At 37.3% G+C, this 19,734-nt stretch overlaps 1 protein-coding gene across 1 annotated transcript in view; it reads left to right on the top strand.

Annotated features, from left to right (window-relative positions):
* PACRG (parkin coregulated) overlaps positions 1 to 19,734 on the top strand; it is a 459,179-nt gene that overhangs the window by 241,709 nt on the left and 197,736 nt on the right. The window contains exon 3 of the mRNA XM_001500379.6: positions 1,439 to 1,610. Within this exon, the coding sequence (XP_001500429.4) occupies positions 1,439 to 1,610 (172 nt within the window). The remainder of the gene's footprint in view (positions 1 to 1,438; positions 1,611 to 19,734) is intronic.

Genomic DNA, 19,734 nt, shown 5'->3' with positions numbered 1-19,734 from the left:
ATCCATTAAATGTATATTCCATAAACTTTTACTATGGATAAACTTTATGAATATACAAGGAATATAAAATAAACTGATGTCTGTATATACCTCCATCTGAGATTCGTTTTCCAAGCTCCAGTTCCAATAGGGCATTTGAACATTCCACTCTTGACTGCTTACTTCCTTGGTTGGCTGGGCAGTTCATGAGAAGACTGGAGACAGATCTCCTGCTTGAGGAACTGTAGGACATTTCATTCACTCAGATTCACAGTAAACACTCAGGAATGTGGTGGGGTTGTTGCCAGTTACTCATACCCAGGAGCATGCAGGCATGTGGCTAGGCACTCCAGAACCCTGGAAAGGAGCTGAAGGATATAGAAGCCTCCTAATGTAAAAGAGAGTTTCTCTAAGGTCTTGATAGGCTCCTCACTTAATTATAAGGGGATAATTAGAAGCTCAGCACATTCAGGAGGACTTGAAAACAAGGGAAATTGGCACCCCTTACTGGGGATGCTGAATCTTTTGCTCCGTAGGTGTGTTGTATCTGCAATCTGAGTCTGTTGACTTCTTTCCATCCATGATATCACCATCACTTCTGTCACCTTGCAAGTGGTAAGTCTGGTCATGTATACTCTAGACAGTGGAGGACTCAGCTAGAACAAATCTCCTACATGTGGACAGCTCCTAACACGTCATCTCTTTGCTCAACTCAGGAATTTTAGTTCCCATCCCTCTTGGTGGTGCTGAATGCTATTGCAAAGGTTTGGACAGGAGATCCTGGAGGCGTTATTGAGGGTGAAAGATACAGAAGTGGAAAACGGATATCTCTCTGCTCCCAGGAGAAACAGACGAGCGACTTGGGATATTTTGATTTCGAAGTGTCAGTGGTCCATTCAGGTTCAGCCCATCGTCTGTCTTCTCCATTTTTTCTTGATGTCATCAACACCCTACTTGTCATCCAGGCTCCAGGAAACTGTCACAGAATCATGTTTCACCCCTCACTGTTATCTTCACAAGAATATATTAATGTGTATTCCCTATTAGATTCCTGTTAGAAATTTGGATGCTAATCTCTTTTTGACTGTTTTTTTTTCATTTTATTCTTGCATCTATCTGTTCAGCGTACATACTATGAAATTCTTGTCTTCTTTTCAGGATTGCATTTGTGCCAAATGGTAAAAAATTAGCCCAAAACCCCAAAACAAATATCAAAATGCTCCCAATGTAGATTATTTATGATTTTAATCTGTTAAGATTTTGAAGGTCAATGATTTTAACTCACTGCTAATAGATTGAAGATATGATGACGTACTTCAGGTAGTGAGATGAATGGTTATAAAATCTTCCTGAAGTTCTGAAGAACTTGCTCCCCCTAATTGGTGACAGCTTTGTAGCTGGTCCGGCCACCCTTTGCCCCATTGTTGTTTCACACAGCTTTTCTTCTCTCTCCTTTCAGGTAGAAATTGAGAAGCTGGATTACCATCATTATCTGCCTCTGTTTTTTGATGGGCTCTGTGAAATGACATTTCCCTATGAGTTTTTTGCTCGGCAAGGAATCCACGACATGCTGGAACACGGGGGGAACAAGATTCTTCCTGTCATTCCACAGCTCATTATCCCGATAAAAAGTAAGTGAACAGGTGAAGAAGCGTCCCTCAGTTTATATGGTGCTGCTTTTCGACAACTTGCTAATTAAGTAATAAAACACAGCAGACTAAGGCTATCCCCAGATTTTGGGGGAAATTTTTAATAAATTGACTTACGGGACTAGACACCCCAAATCTCCCAATATATCCCATCATCGATACTGCACTGTGGCTTAGCCACATAAATAAACCAAATTACATGGGGTTTACACGAATTTAAAATGCTTCATTGTAATGACACAAGCGTTAACATTGATTTATACATTCAGAAGTGGATAAAGGTTATGCCTTCATATGTATACACTGACACTAACTTCCAAGTTCTTTATGAATGACATTCCTAATTTTTAAATTACAATATAAACACAATTATTTTTAGTGTCTTTTAGGTAGTAGGATTCATAATTTTAAGAATAAAACATCTGGAATGGAGAAAAGATTAATGTTATTGAATACTTGAGATTTTTAATCTATAATAGGTTACCCAGGGGGACTCTAGAGGAACACTGTCACTGGCTTTATCTGCTTGTCTATAAATGGGATTATGCTTCCTTTCTATGGCCAAACTATTCCAGCATGGGTCCCTTTGGACCAGTCATCAGAAAGCAGCCCTCTTCAAAAGTGTTTCTGAGGTTTTCATTTCTCAGTGTGACAGCTTCTTCTGGCTCTGGAACAAGCCTCTTAGTTGCTTCCAGTGCAGTCTCCTCACCTTGCTGTCACAGCTGCTGATGACCCATGTAATAGATCTACCCTACTGAGACAAGACTCTGGGAGGGACAGCTGGCTTCTTCTCAAGTCCAAATGGCCAGGCCTGGCCCTCTCGCCACCCACCCTCACCCCCCAGATTCTGCGAGCACCAGAGTTGCTGACTTGCACTGCTGTGTTGCTGCTGCTTCTGCTTTGGCTTTGTTCTTGCTGCGGATCGAAAACAGAGGGTTGGTGCCTCTGAGCACCTCGCGAGTGGAGGAAACCTCACCCTTTCCCAGCCAGAGCTGCCCCAGGCATTTCACCCACTAGATCTGGGCCCAGCTGCCCCATGACTTCAGAGGGATGAACAGGTCCCTGCCTCCCCAACGCCATATCCGCCTCACTGCCTACTCCAGGGTGAACCACTTCCCAGGATGATTGGCAGATGCCTGCCTAGTCTCCTAGGATCTGGGGGAACCCTACACTCTCAGTCTCAGGGGTTCTCTTGCCATGCAGCTTGACCAAAACAAGAACAAAAGAGGTCAACATCAAGTCACTTCCCAAAGTGTGGATTATTTATTCTTATTCATGATGACTTTTTTCTTGATTTGAATTAAGACTCCGTTAGAATTCTAGATCTTTGGCAGTTCCACTGTCACTGTTCAAATTGAATCAACACTGAGACTTGCTCTCATGTCTTTGGGGTTTCTGTAAGCAGTCCTTAACTGACCACTCCAGATTTCCACGGTGACATAGAAAGTGAAACCAAACAAAAGGACACTGCTACCTGCTGTGACAAGTGACGTGGAAAGAAAAATGACTCTTTGAAAGGGACTTTATTAAACAGGAGTTTCTCTTTCCCCACATGCATCAGCTGAGTGAAGAACTGATCTTTAAAGGGCTTCAGGAAAGATATATAATTCTGAGCCATATTAAAACCTTTTCCCAGTGTGATTTATTCTCTCTAACAGGTCACAATTTTTGAGCACGTTAAGTTCTACTTGAGATGCTACGTTTTCTAATGGATGATGTACAAGTTTTATTGATAAACAAAAAAAGCCCAGAACATTCTCCCCAGGAACTATCTAGAAAGTACATTTTCCTTTTCCTCCTGCCTCCATCAGAATAACAGCAATCCCCAGAAGCCTGTTCTTTTCTTTAAAATAAACTGTTCGTGTTGGTGTCACTGCCTTCTCATGAGTCTTTCCCTCATGTCCCCACTGAAAAAACTGGAGGGCAGAAAGAGAGTTTCTAAGTAATATTCTGATTATACTGTTTACAATAAAAACATACCAAATTAGAATATTGTAAGCCAAGATAAATTGATTTTCATTTTTGTTTGATCTGTATTTTGAAGATATTTAAATGAGTTCAGAAAGAGGTGATGCATTCTAAGGACAAAATTTACAGTACACACATACTAGAGGTCATTTGCTGATGAGTGAAAACATTATTAAGAACTGAGTAAACATGATTTGTCAGGGAATGTTAACTATATATGAATTTGATAATTTAAGGTTCTAGAAGCAATGAAAATTTATCTTGGTAGATAACCTTGCTTGCCTTCCTGGGCTTCTGCTATTATATACTGATCCTGGATCTAACTCAGCTTGCTTCTTTTCAATCTGTTTACATTGCCAAAAGCCAAACTTTTCTCAGGAAGGAATACTGACTAACTATATAAGATCGTGCACAGTTCTGGCACAGTGTGAAAAATGTTACGTGCATAAACTAAATCTTTCAGGTGGGATTCTGGAATGAGGCTAATTGATCTAGAAGCAGGCTGATGCACATAATTGGCGTAACACATAACAGCTGTGTGTACCTTACTTTCAAGCCATACTATTAGTATAATTTTTACTCTCTCCAGGGGCAAAAATTAACCTCACCATTACCAGCTAGCGGTTCTTGAACAGCATTTCCCGAATTCTAACTAATATCTATGAAGGCAAAGCAAAACATATAAACTCCCTTCAAGGCCAAGAACGGGCATTAGCTGCCTATCTATTTCTAGAATCTTGGGTTGATTGCAACTAATTATAAGACTGATAAGAGTGAAATGAGAAATGGACACAGTCACTGGCTCTAGGGTTTGTAATATGGAAAAAGGTAAGAAGATAGTTTTCTTTCTCCTCTCTCCTTAGTTCAGACCTCAAATTCAATAATAACCCTAACATCATGCGTCTAATACCTTGTTCCATTTATGTGCTTTATGGCACAGCTACGTTTGTCCCCCTTTCCCTTCCACTTTCTGATTTCCACCTTCTTGAGTTATTCTGGGTCATACACTCCAAAAAATACCAGTATAAAGTCATCAGGGTTGGCAGTGGAGCACTGATTGCTGAGGTCAACAGCAAAATGTTGTACTCGAGGATGAGATGAGAGGAGCCTCTTAGTAATCTGAACCGTGGATTGTAGATTTTTACTTACTCCATCCAGTCAGGAAAACATAAGTCCGTCAAAATCCAACAGAGCAATACCAGGAAAAAGCCTCCAGAAGCTTCACATATTAAACTCAGAAGGGGATTCCAGTAGTGGCCCGGTAGACAGAGAGGCACCAAGAGCAGTCCACAAACTCTGTGTTTGGGAATCTCCCTCCTCAATAGAACAAGAACAATAACACAGCCACATGGGACCATTCAAAAAGGTTCTTACACACAGAGAAGGAAATATCTTGAACAATCAGAGGAAAAGAAAACCTCAACAACATTTAGTATGGGATCCAGAAGAATCTTGTAGGAATTTGTTTGCCATCCTCAGGATTCAGGAAGTTACGGCCTCCATAATACAGAAGCAGAAATCCACAAGAGGAGACGAGACTCAAATGAAAATAAGCCAATGGTGAATGAGAGAAAGGAAACTAAAGACGCCATCATAGAATTATCACCCGCACACAGGCATAGAGAATAATCCACTGCATGACATCAAGTTCTCCCTCAGAAAAGACAAGCGTATAAAAATAAGATTAGAAAAGAGTACAAGTGGAGGACATAGGACACAAACAGGGCTAAAATGTATAGAGATTCCCAAGAGAAAACATCAAAACAACAGGAATAGAAAGGATAAGGACAGAAGAGATTGAAAGAAATTTCATGAGACGAAAAATATCCCTTATTTTTCAAGTACAAAAGGCTCATTGCAAGCTAAAGAAAATCAGTGAAGAGAGACCCATATCTAGGCACATTTTGTCAAAAAGTTTAAATTATAAGATAAAGAAAAACCTTTCAAACATATGGACAGGAAAACAAAAAGGCTACATGCCAAGAAATAACAGAAACGGGGGCCGAGACTGATTGCAACGGCAGGTTCTAGACGTGGATGGGATGGTTTTTAGAGACCTGGGGAAGAAATAGCTTAGGTGCATTTCATCCTGGTCATATGAATAAAGACTCATGGACTCAGCAAGTGTCAATGCCACCTGCCCGGCACACAAAAGGTTACTGAGGCTGTGCTCCAGCTATCAGAGAGCAGAGCAAGAACCCCAAAATGAAGCAGTCATGAAGAACCCCAAAATGAGGATGTCGTAGTTTGAAAAGCAATTAGCATTAAGAGCCACTAAACCTGGAGTTAAGTTTAAACGGTTCATAGAAAAAAGTTTCAAAACTGCATAAACTGTCAAATAATAATTTTGCAGTAATTCATCTAAAAACCCCCAGAAATTGTGTATAAGCCTTCAAAATCAATGGAGAAGATAACAGTAGACAGCAAGAAACTGCTAAAAGCCAAAGGCACAAAATAAAGTGAAAAAATGGAAATCAAATATATCAGATACAAAAATAAACTTGTAAATTGGTTCATGAAAAACAAAATCTGTATATAAACTCTCTTTCTATATATAAAAAAATAACACAAATGTTTTAAAGACAAAAGATATATTTGGACAAATAAAAACAAGAAGGCAGGAGTAGATGTTTTAATTTTGGGAAAGTAGAACTTAACGTAAGAAAGTTTCAAGTATGTAAAGAGGGTTGATTTGTATTGATAAAGATATTCACATAAAAGATGTAATTTTCATGACTCTTTGTGCGAACCATAACGTGTTAAAAACAACAACCAGCTGCTCACTGATATTTTTTGCCTCTGGGGGAAAAATAAACCTCTTGACTGAGAGACAATAAGACGCTGGTCCTTGCTCCACTGCCTGACCTTCAGTTCTGAAATCTACCATCTTTACCCATCCAGAGTGGACAACCTTGCTTCCCCATATTCAATGTGCATACGAGTCATCTGCAGACCTTGGTAAAACGCAGGCTCCACATCAGTAGATGTGAAATGGACCTGAGGTGCTGTATTTCTAACAAGCCCCCAGTTGCTTCTGCTGCTGTGGGGTCAAGGTAAGGCTGACCGGAGCTGAGATTGTGCTTAGACACCTTCACAAGGTGTCTGGGAGGGACACCCAGACCCTCCCACAAGATCCTGGGCATGAGAACACGGTAGGGGATGAATTGAGAGGAGATAAATGAGTGATCATTTTCTCTCTTTTATTTAGGGAATTAAGAGATGCTGCTTAATTTATAATGTGAATAATTAGAAAAATATAACTTTAAGTGTTTAGGCCTTAAAAGTAACCAGTAATAGATTAGAATAGATGGTATATCATATGAAGTACTGGGGAAAGAAAAATGAAACACCGTCAATAAGGCAAAAACAAACAAAAAGCCGAGGTAGCGTGTAAAAAATAAAAAACAATAAAATGACAAAGGAACACCAAATAATATGTTGTGACCGCAGATAAATGGGAGAGATGATCACTCATCACAAGCAAAAAGTCTTGGTTTTGGAGTTTCTCTGACAGATTGTTCCCAGCCATATGGTTTTGGTGGAGACCTGCCAGTCACCCAGAAATGATAAGAATTTAACTCTCTTCCACAAACTCGCGTTCTTCTGCCTCCGTCCTTTCAATATAGTTGTGCCACAATTTTGGTTAAGTCAATAATCAGTTATTACACTGCTGTGATCACATCAATGCTGTTCACTGCAAATCACACTTCTGCTATGATTACATTTCTTTCCTTAGACAACTTGTTTTTCTTATCAATGATACTTGCCTCTTGTTTTCTTTGCTTGATTTGTATATATTTACTTTTTTTCCCCAAATATTTCAGGATCCAGCAAATGAATATTGTTTTCCAGATGTTCATAACATCAGATAATCTATTGATTTTTCTTTGATTTTTGGAGACATTTGATCTTGCACCCTCCATCTTTCTGCTCCAATCTGGACTAAGTGGCCCAACACTTCTCTTACTCCTCTTTCCTATTTAACTTCTTTTTCCTTAGCTGTTTTGCTCATCATTTTTATGGTGCACATCTTTTAGTGGTTTCCTGGAAGTACAAGAGAGGTGTATTTTTTAGTACTTGCGTATCTGAAAATTCCACCATCACACTTGACTTTTAGTCTGGCTAGACTGAAAATCGTTTTCATTCAGAATTTTGCGGTTGTGTCTCCATTGCCTCTCGAGTTCTTACATTGGTTTGAAAATCTTGATGCTGTTTGAGTTTCCAGTCATGTGCTGTGGCCTGTTTCTGCCAATCTCTGAAAGCCTTCTGGATCATCTCTTACCTCCGGTGATGTGAAATTTCATGTTGATTTTCTTTGATGAGGCTGTATTTTCGTCCATTGTCCTGGGAAATTTCAATTTAAAGACATTTATCTTCCAGCGCTAGAAACTTTTCATGTATTATTCCTTTAATAATGTTCTGCCTCTATTTTCTCTTACTTCTCTGTAATTCCTGCTAATAATGTATTGCACCTCATGGGTTGATTCTCTAATTTCTTTATTGTCTTGCTCACAATTTCCAACTTTGTCTCTGAGTTCTACTTCCTCAGAAGTTTCCTTGACTTGATCTTCCAAAAATTTGATTATTTTGTTATTATTATAATTTTCCTTTGTTCTTATTGTTCCTTTTTAATAGCGTTTTGTTCTTTTGTGAATACATTATGTCCCTTCTCTTATCTCTCTGTGAATATTTGTTTCAGGTTTGTAGGATTTTTGTGTTTGTGTGTTTTTTCTTTCTCTTTCTGTCTTATTATATCCTTGCTTCACTCATTCAGTAACAATGAACTTCCTCTTTACTGGCTTTTAAGACTTTCTTTATCCTGCATATAGATCAACGGGATAGTATACTGGTTGAGAGTGCAGCCTATGGAATCAGACCACCCAACCTCAAATACTGGCCACACCGTTTGGTCACCATGGGACCTGAGGCGAGTTGCTTTATCCCATGGGGTATTGCTGCTTGATCTATCCATAGGGATAATATTATGCATTTATATTTTCTCTCTTATTTATTAGGTCAGCCAGTGGTTTCTATACCCTATGTTTTGTATCTTTTTTAAAGGACTTACTTTATTTCTGTTTGTTTATAAATTTTGTGTTTTTTTAAGGAAAATTAGCCCTGAGCTAACATCTGCTGCCAATCCTCCACTTTTTGCTGAGGAATACTGGCCCTGAGCTAACATCGGTGCCCGTCTTCCTCTACATTGTATGTGGGACACTTACCACAGCATGGCTTGCCAAGCGGTGCCATGTCTGCACCTGGGATCTGAACCGGCAAACCCGGGCCACCAAAGTGGAACGTGCGCACTTAACCGCTGTGCCACCAGGCCGGCCCCTATAAATTTTTGATGTAGTAGATTTATTTGTTTTCCTTAAGTTTTTTGTTTATTTTGCTTTTGTAACTTGTTGGGTTACACGTGTATTACTTTTATTTTCGTTATCCCTCATTTGGTAATCACAGCATGTAAGCCTATAATTTTGCTTCTGTTTTGATTTAATTCCATTCATTTTGCTCTGTTTCTCCATGCCACTATACTGTAAATAGTTTGCATTAGTAGTTTTGATGATTTATTTAACAAAGGTAATACATTAAAATTTCCACTTATTTAGAGATTGTTTTCATTGTTATTTTATTTGTATTTATTGCTTTATGACAAGAGAATATGCCTTCTCCCTAATTACATTTCATTTTGGGGAATTTGCTGAGATTCTTTATTAGGTTCTAAGAATGCTCAATTACTGTCATCATGCAGGCTGAAAAGAAAGTGAATCCTCTATACAATATAGATCTTAGTATATATTTATTTTATAAAATGTATTGATAATATTATTTAAATAATCTACATATTATTTTCTTTTTCACAATTTATTAAGTCAAAAACTTAGAAAATTGCGATGTTTCCCACTACAATAGCAAGAAAACCACCACAACTGATATGTCTTGAAAGCTGTCAGTGGGCTACGTGCTTTCCTGGAATCATATCACTCAATCCTCATAACAGCCCTAAGAAGCAGCTACTATAATCCTCATTTCACAGACGACAAAACTGAGGCACGTAAAATTCAAGAAATATATCCATGTCATACAGTTACCAAATGGTAGAGTCAGAATTTGAACCATATCTGGACCTCCCAAGGTGCATCTGTTCTTTACCAAAACTCAGTGCTGCCTCTACCACTGCAAATGACTTTTTTTTGAAGCACCCATAGAACATTTACAAAAATTCACCATATCTTGGGCCATAAGACAAGTCTCAAAAACATCAAAGCATGGAAATCATACAAATAATATGAGATCATGTAACCAAAATGCAATTTATGATAGAAATCAATTTTTTCAAGCAATAACTAAAACATTCCCATATGTTTTGAAATTGACACATACTTCTAAATATCCCAGTGGTCAAATAAGTAACTATAATGAAATCATAAAGACTTTTAACTGCACAATAATGAAAACATTACATAAAAATTACATATTAAAAACTTACAAGGATATTACATCAAAATATTACAAAAAATTACGTTAAAATATTTACCAGGGGCCAGCCCCGTGGTCGAGTGGTTAAGTACGCACACTCCACCTTCAGCAGCCCAGGATTTCATCAGTTCAGATCCTGGGTGTGGACATGGCACCACTCATCTGGCCACGTTGAGGTGGCGTCTCGCATGCCACAACTAGAGGGACCCACAACTAAAAATATACAACTATGTACTGGGGGAATTGGGGGAGAAAAAGCGGGGTCGGGGGAAGAAGAGAAGATTGGCAACAGTTGTTAGCTCAGGTGCCGATCTTTAAAAAAATTTTTTTTTAATTAAAAACAATATTTACCATATACAACATGGTAAAACTGTATTTAGATGAAAATAGATAGCCTTAAACATGGTTTCAGGAAAAAAAAATAGTAAATTAAATATCCATCTCAAAAAGTGAGAGAAAGAACAATAGAAGAAAGTCAAAGGAAGAATAAATTGTTAGGATAAAATCATAATAAAATAAAAATACAGAACAGCCATGCAATTGAGAGAATCAAAAACCAAATGTGGATTGGTTCCTTGAAACAATTAATAAAATTGATAAACATTTGGCAAAGCTTATAAATAATAAATGAGAGAAGGCATAAATCACCAATATTCAGAAATGAAAAAGGGGATGTCATACAGACCCTACAGATATTGAAAATATCATGATAGGATATAATGAATAACTTTATCCCTAAAACTTTGAAATTTCAATGAAATGGTCAAATTTCTGGAAAATGTAGCTTACCAAAACTGACATCAGAAAAAATACAAAATAAGTTAAAATACAAACAATAATATAACAAATGAAGAAATTAACTTGGTAATTAAAATCCCCCACATGAAGACAACTCAAGGCTAACATAACTTCCATGGTTAGCTGTTCTGAACACTTACAGAAAAAATAATTCAAGCCTTGAACAAATTTCCTCAAACAATAAAAACAGAGAATACACACTTTGACTAACTTTATGAGGCTCGCATAACCTTGATAATAACAAGGACATTACAAGAAGGAAAATTCCAGGACACTCTCATTCATGAACATCAGTGAAGTTTTCTAAACAAAATTACTGTCAAACTGAATCCATCAATATATAAAAATGGTAGTACCTCAAAACAAAGTTTGTTTTATTTTAGGACTAGAAGATTGGCTTAACATTAGAAAAAGCAATTAATGCAATTTATGTAAGGGTATTAAAGGGTAAAAATCATATGATCATCTCAAATGATGGTAAAAAAGCATCCAAATAAATTTCAACACCCATTGTGTTTTTGAAACAAACTAAGAATAGAAGAGAATTCTCTTAATGTGATGAAGGAAATTTTATCAATCAGAATAGGCTAGGTTATTGAAGTAACAGCCAATCTCCAAAATCAAAAGCTTAAAACAGTAAGTGACTTTGTTTCTCACATTCGCTTGATGCCTATGGAAGGTTGGCAAGGGGGTTCTGTTTATTGTAGCTACTTAGGGCCCGTCACAGATGTTGCTGGTCATCGCACCAGAGGGAACAAGAGCTCAGAAGAGTCTCTCTCTGGCGATGAAATGCTCCATCCTGGAAGTAACACATTTCACTACTCATTGGCCAGATGTAATCCAGGGCCCAGCCAACCTCACTGGGACAAGAAAATGCAATCCTAACTTGGACATTGTGAATAATATATTTTAGAGTCTCTGGATCCTGTTACATTCTTTTGAAGAACGTCAATTCTAATTCTGACAGATGATTAACCTGTTAAACACAAACTCCAAAATTTGCCTCTGCTGCGATGAACAGCAGCCAAAGTTCTTTCATCTTCAGGTCTTTCATCTTCCAGCTTCTGCTCATCATCTGGGCCTACTGAGATCTCTACCATGTCTGTAATCCTTAGACTTCAAGTAAGGCAGAGTTTTCATGCAGATTTTTGGTGTACCTCCTCTGTGGGTCTCTGCATTCCAGGATCTGCTTACCCCTAATTTTCTATCTGCTCTGCCAGCGCAGAGCTTTCTCCTCTGACACCTCAAGCCAGTATACCTGCTCCCGCCTTCTGCCCAGGCCACTTACATTAGCTCTACGGCAACAAGCTTTCAACTCATAGATCTTACCTGAGGCACTGCCATCTTTCAAGGACAGACTCTCCTCCAGTTTCTGCCTACTTTAAATTCTTTGGCATGACATTCAAGGATTCCCATTAAATATCTGGCTGCAAATTATGTTTTCAACTTAATTTCCTACTTCTCTTCATTCACCCCATGCTTTAGCCAAACTGATTGTGCTTTAGGACTTGCCTTTCACTCTTCTCATTCCATACCTTTGCTCTCTTTCGGGAATGCCCATTCTTATTTCCCAAATGCCTAAATGTTAAGGAACATCCAAAGCCTAGCTCCAGTAGGAATTTTCCTGTGGAATCTCTTCTGATTCTCCTCTCCCTCCCTAATCGTAACTCCAGTCCTCTCCCACCCCCACTTTCCCTCTCCCACAGAACTTTGTATCTTCCTCTCTCTGTCGCCTAGAATATAATGTTAGAAAGTAATATATTCCCACAGCATCTAATGTGATGGCTGGTACGTGGTAGATGCATAAAAATATTTGCAAAAGTAATTTAATCAGGGACATACCTCCCATCCATACTGAAATTTGTACAGGTGTCATAACCAAAAGTGTGAAGTGGCCATTTGGGCTTGCCACTGTACTGCATATTATCTAAAAACTATCTTGTAAAATCCCTGATATGAAACAGCAAATAAGGAGTATAGCGTATAATGCTTTCCATTTATCGGAGAAATTACTTAAGTGGTAAGAGTAAATTTCTGTTTATTCATCTGCATTCTCTTATGTGCCTCTTTTTGTTTATAAGCAGTAACATACATTTGTGAGATAATCTATTAGGAGGCGAGGTGACCTCAGCCTCTGAAGAATGCAGAAATGTCACTCATCTACAAATAGACAGAACGTAAGACAGTGGCCTCATTAGGAGAGCTCTAATGAGTTGAGGTCAGCCAGCTATAAAGGACAAACATGCACAGAGACAGCTAAAGAAACTTGAACAATAACATTTTCAAAAGCTGAATATTCTTGTTAAAGAACACCCAATGAAGAGAATATATATGCCAAGTAAGGATAAAATATGAGAATCCGTGTGACAATGCAAAAATTGTTTTGAGAATTCTATTTAATTAGAAAGGAGCAAGTACAACTGAAATGCATTATCCTTCATTTCTGATCTAATAATTTTACTTATATGCCTTGAAATTTTCCAAGTAAATTGTTTTCGAAGTGATAACTATTGAAAAAAGGATAATTTTTAATTTAAGTTGAAAAAATCTAATTAGTTCTGAAAGTATGGAAAGGAAGTGTATTACTCAGGATTATTTTGGTTACAAGATTCACAGAGAAAACTGACTCAATTTGTCATAAACTGCAGGTTTGCTTACTAACTCACATAACTAAACAATCCAGAGATGGGTCCCATTTCAGGTGCAGTTTAATCTGGCAGGTCACCACTGTCACTCTCTGCTCTGTTTTATGCAAGGTCATCTTAAAGTTGGCCCACTTCTTGGCCTCAGGATGCCCTGAGTAGATCCTGGGACTATGTGCTTACTTATTTACTCCTGTAGGAAAATGCAAGTGTCATTGTCCCTGAATTTCCAGAAAAAGTAAAAGTCAAAGATTTATTATGATTATACCAGCCATGGCCACATACCCAGCTTTGAACTGTGGTCCAGGGGGATGGGACACACGGCCTCGATTAATGCAGATCACGCATCCTCCCCATAGTACAGGTTAGGGAAAGGGAGAAGAGTTTGTTTCCCAAAATAACATGAATTCTACAGCAGAGGCATTTACTAAACACCAAATATCTATTTGCTCCCCAGCGTTTCTCAGTCGTATGGAACCATGGGACTAACTCTGCTGCTGCGCTGTGAATGGAAGACATGTACTCCCTGCAAACTAAGCATTTCACCCAAAGCTGTCTTCTAACTCTCTCTTCTCCTCACCCCATGTTGACCTGAATTGCATACCTACCCTGAATGAGAAACAGTCCTTCTGTGTAAAGCCACTGAGATTTTAGGGTTAATTTATTGCTGCAGCAAACTTAGCCCGTGCTGACCAATTCAGATTCCCAAATGAGAATCCATAACTATTGAAGGAAATGGAATCTGGAAGATTATAGCTTAAAACATCCGTTTTCTGAGGAAGTCACCTCCTTCTTGTGAACCTTCAGCAGCTGATGCTAAAGGCCTTCTTTCTCTGTCTTCTGAAAATTAGTGTGGCCATTGGAAGAGCCATAGACCTGGGCCTGGGTTCTAGTACTGGCTCTACCATTTTCTGCAAATTAATCCAGCTCCTTGAGCTCAGGAGATGAGTTCTCAACTCCAAAATAAGAGAATGAATACGTATGTCAGAGAGTTGTTGTGATCATTAGTGAGAAATGTCCAGGTCAGGTGACAAGCAAGCTTATTAAGTGATAAGTGTTGTGTTGAATATGAGCAATCATAGCCAGGTAGGGTTGTAAAATCCCACTATCTAATGGTTGCCGTTCTCTCTCCCTTCCTCTCTATCCATTTCTGTCACACTTAACCTGTCAGTTACCTTACCACTTTTAATTCTCCGTTAAAGCAAGTCATAATATAAGAACCGGTGTCATTCTACATGAATTCCTATACAGAAAAAACATCTCAGTAGATGCAAGGTAATGGCAATCTGAGGCAGAGATTAGACAGCCTCAGAAGTATTTGAACAGTTACCCAGTCGCTTGCCAAAGGAAAGATTCCTTCTGGACCTCTGAGGGGGAGTCGAAATCAGGCCAAGCCATGTATGAATAAGGAAAATGAATAAGGAAAATGTATGAACAAGACAAAAATGGCGGGAATGGAGATTATAGTTGTGCATGCCAGAAAAACACAATAGGATAAAAAAGAGAAAAAGCTAAAAATAGCAATATTGTATTTTCAAACTAAATTCACCACGTATTGTCCGTCCCTTTCCCATTCTCAAACAAACAAACAAATTCTATCACTCTGGTCAAAATCCTAACTCTATCACATACCAGCTGTCAGACAAGTTAACCACTTTGAGGCTCAATTTATAAAATTGGGATGAGAACAGCACCCAACTTATGGGTTATTTCAGTGAACAAATGAGATAATACATTTCAAGCTCTTAGAAGAGCACATGGTATAAGTGTGATAAATGTTATCACTGTCATCATTGTTATCGTCATCATCACCATGACCACCTTCATCATTCTGTCTTGATTATGGCAACAGTTTTTGGTCACCCAGGCTAAAACCTCATCTTGGAAATCTTCATCCCTCCACATGAGGGCTGAGCTGTAGTCAGGGAATAACACCCCTGCAAAGTGTTGCTTCCTTTTTCAGAAGATGCCAGCAAACCCAGCTCCATCGTGATGATTTGTTCTTTAAGAATAAGCCACTTAAACTCAGGACCCAGCAGGATCTAGTCTGATTGTTCAAAGTCTACACTAGAGTCTGTGTTCACTGTGAAACTCTGAACATTTCTCCTGATCGTGCTCCAAGTCCGGCTCCCATGTCCACCAGGACTTGGTAGTATGCTGGGAGGAAGTGGGGTCTAAGCCTACAGGTCTTGGGCTCATGCAAACCAGATCCCAGTTTGCCATTAACTTGGTGTGGTTTTGGCCAATTAATTCTTTCCTCTCTCTCAGGGTATTATAAAACCAATGGCCAGGAGATAATGTAAGGACTCATGGATCATACAAGTGGAGTGTTTAGCACAGAGCCAAATCAAGGTAGTAATAATAGTAAATTATGATTTTTACCTCACTGCTATTCTTTCATGGTCACAGCTCTACAGACTTGCTAACTTTGGGTCATCACAAAATTCATAGATTTGGATTCTATGACTTTCATCCAAGTTACAATAAAAATATTAGATGGAAACTGGACTATCTCAAGCATAGCCTGCTGCAGTATCCCAGTAGGGACTGTGTAAGTTTATACCAGACCATCAGTGCGTATGACTTGGATTCAATTTTTCACACACTAAAAAACAGAAAAAGCCTAACTCTTCAACCGTTTCCGTATGTCACCTACAAGAGAGGTCTTGCCAGATGCCTTGCTGATGTAAGTCTGTTTATGATCTCCTTCATGAGTAAATTTATTAGAATATGAGCGGTGAGCTTGGCCTGACTTATTCCAGGGAGCTCACTCTGGCTTCTAATAATCACTGTTGTTTTTCTGGGAGCTCTCAAATCACCCGCTTAAGTAATCAACACCAGAATTGTACCACATATTGATGGTCGAGCCTAGCACTGTGTCGTTTTTCATACCCCTTCTTTGAGGAAGAAAGGGCTACACTTTCTTGGATATTGATATATTTATCCATGCTCTATTTTGTAGCACAGCTGCCAACTTTTTTGTTTCGTGAAAAGCCTGTGTGTATGATATCCTTCTTAAAAGTCCACTACTTCTACTATCTTAAAGCTGTGGCAAATTTGGACACCTTTTCCCAACCAGAGGAAGAAACATAACAGTAATTTTTAGAAGTGGTACTTGTTTGTCACAGCAGACTGTCATTTGCTGTGACTCTGACAATGGCACCAAGGCTGGCTAACTGCTTCCTTTGGTCATCATTGCATCTGTCACCCAACTCCTTCAAGTTGGACTGAGCCAGCAGTCTCAGTTTGGGGGAGCAAGTTGTTCCCAAGAGACTACACTGCCTCCTGACAAAGCAGGGCATTGATAAATTGACTCTCAGTTACTGTTAGAGGAATTCAGTGTGTATGAGGGCAAACTCAGGCCCAACCTAGGTTGCAGCAAGACTGAAAAGGAGTGTGTTGGGTTACGCTGTTCTTCAGGTTCCTTCAGGTCAAGAAAGTTGTGAGCATAAAATAGATCCTGCTAGTGATGTATTGTTGAGTCCATTTTGGGAACTGAATATGTTCACTTATTTAAAAAGCTAGTATTAATTATGCATCCTTCTTTAAAACTAGGAATTTAATGGAAAGAAAGGCCTAACACTCTCACCAAATACTAAATTGTATTCTATTGTTCTAACATCAGAATATATTTTTGCCTATTGAAAAAGTGAAAAAATTAACCACTTGTAGTAACAAAGCTTTGACAGGAAATCTGAATTTTGCATAAAGATAGTTCCTTTCTGTATGGGATGGAGGAAAAAATGACACTTTTTTAGTATAACGCTTAGTGAAAAACAATGAATTAAAGAAAAAATAATAACCCTTGCTATAGGCTTACTCTCTATTCACAGGAGCTGGGCTAAGTCTGTGATCCTTTAATTGGCAAGAATGTGAGAAATCAGGCCACATCGTATTTATTTAGCAGTTGAGTTCTGTTTTGAAAGAAGAAAAATTTCTACAATTCTGAAACCTAAATTTGGGTTGAAAACATATTACAAATTCATAAATTAATAGATTATATTGTTAGTGCCCCTCAACTAGCAAAATTTATATCCATTTCAATCTAATTCAACTAGCATGATATTGAGCCCACCAATCTCGAATATTAATAAAATATTTTAGCTCCAGAAAAAATAAGACAAAATACGTTGAAACGTCTATAATAAGCAAATTCATAGAGACTGAAAGTAGATTTGAGTTTCCCAGGGCCTAGAGATGAGGAGAATGGGGAAGTTTTGCTTAATGGGTATAGAGTGTCTGTTTTGGGTCATGAAAAGGTTTTGGAAATAGACAGTGGTGATAATTGTCTGACATTGTGAATACAATTAATGACACTTAATAGTCCACTTAAAAATGATTAAATGACATTTTACATTATATGTATTTTACACAATAAAATAAAAATAAATTGTACAAGGTATCAAAATAAATAAGAATGATTCAAAAACTAAAGTCAACTCCTAAGATTATAACATCATATTTTCTTTTAGAATTCTGGTCTCTGTAATATAACAAAAAATAAATATTAGAAAGAAAAGATAAATTTAGCAATGTTTTTGATAATATAATTACTTATAAAGGCCAATTCAATTCACTTAAAAACAATTAGAACCAGTAAGGGAATTAAGTTAACTAATTATAAATGAATATACAAAAATCATAAGTTTTTATGTGTGTATTATCAATAATTTTTAGAAAGCATATTGAGATAAAATGATCTTACACAAATAGTAGCAACATATAAAATTCCTTTGAGAAAACTTTAAAAAACTGTGCAGAATCTACATGAAAAATACTGCAAAGATTTTTGGAGGAGCTTAATTAAAGACACAAAAAAATCAAAGAGATACATGTCCCTGTTGAAAGATTCAATAGTAAAGATGACAATTTTCTCCAAAATTATTCTCTAAATTTATTGGAATTTTTATCAAAGTGCCAGGCATATTTTTTAACCTGACCAAATTATTTACAATTTTGTCTCAAAATATAAATGGTTAAGAATAACCAAGAAAATATTGAGAAAGGATAAAGAGAGAGTGTTTCAATTCTGCTACAATAAAACTTAATAAAGTTACAATCATAAAGAATAATATTTTTAGGGAAATATGCAAAATATATTGATAACTTTTAAAAGCAATGTAAAAATAGTATTTTTTTAATGGAATAAGATCTTGTGTCTACATATGACCATAGAAAAGATAGTCCGTACTGTTAGCGTCTGGGTATACAAATTTCCAATATTTTCACTGTTTCTATTCTTATAGTGAAAATATGCTTTTAACCTACTTTTTTACTCACCTGCATCTTATAAGCATTTTTCTTTTTTAAAAATATTTTTTATTAGATGACTTCAATAATTTTATGATTGTCCATTGTATCCATATACTGGAGTTTACTTAAACAATCTATTGTTTGGGGGACATTTAGATTGTTCCTAATTATAAACAATACTATTTATAGCATCTTTTCTATAACTCTTTCTGCACAGTTGCATGCTTCCTTAGACTAACTGCTGAGAAGTGAAATTGCTGGGTCGAATGTTACATACATATTACCATAGAAAGGTTGCGATGGTTTATAATATGGTATTGTGAGAGGGCCACTTTTCCTAATCCTGTTTCCACCACTGAGTATTAAATTTTCAAAAACTTTGTTATTTGATATTAAAAATTATAAAGTAGTGTTTTATGACACTTGATTACCAATGAAGTTGAACATTCTAGATGGGTAATTCTTCATTTGCATTTATTAATTTGTTATTATCTATTCATATATTTTGCCAGCTTTTAATTAGCAGACTCAACCCGTTTTTGGTTTGTGATATCTATTTGTATATCAAGAATGTCAACGTTTATAACATATGTCAAAAATACTTTTTAGAATTTATTGTTTGCTTTTGCGCTTTGTTTGGTGTCTCCCGCTTTAAAATAGGAGATAGAAACGTTTCCAGGTTTCCTGACTCCACAATAGGGAATCATAGCTAATAGAAAATATTCTCACTTTGCAAAGATCATAGCAATGGTGGATTTTATGCTTGAGAAAATCATACATGTAACTTATAACCATCTAAGGTGAATGTTTTACCACCTTGACTTTAAATTATTTTTTCCTTATTCTTCAGCAATTTTCTATATATCTGGAAGTTCTATCTTGTTGGTTATACTTTAAGGCAGTAAGCAGTATACAATAGAAATCCAATTTTCTGAATAGAAAGTTTCCACTGGTTGATCTATAAT

The sequence above is a fragment of the Equus caballus genome, chromosome 31, assembly GCF_041296265.1.
Source record: "Equus caballus isolate H_3958 breed thoroughbred chromosome 31, TB-T2T, whole genome shotgun sequence".
Taxonomy (NCBI): domain Eukaryota; kingdom Metazoa; phylum Chordata; class Mammalia; order Perissodactyla; family Equidae; genus Equus; species Equus caballus.
Note: the sequence above shows the minus strand (reverse complement) of the source record. Positions and strands in the feature narration are given on the sequence as shown.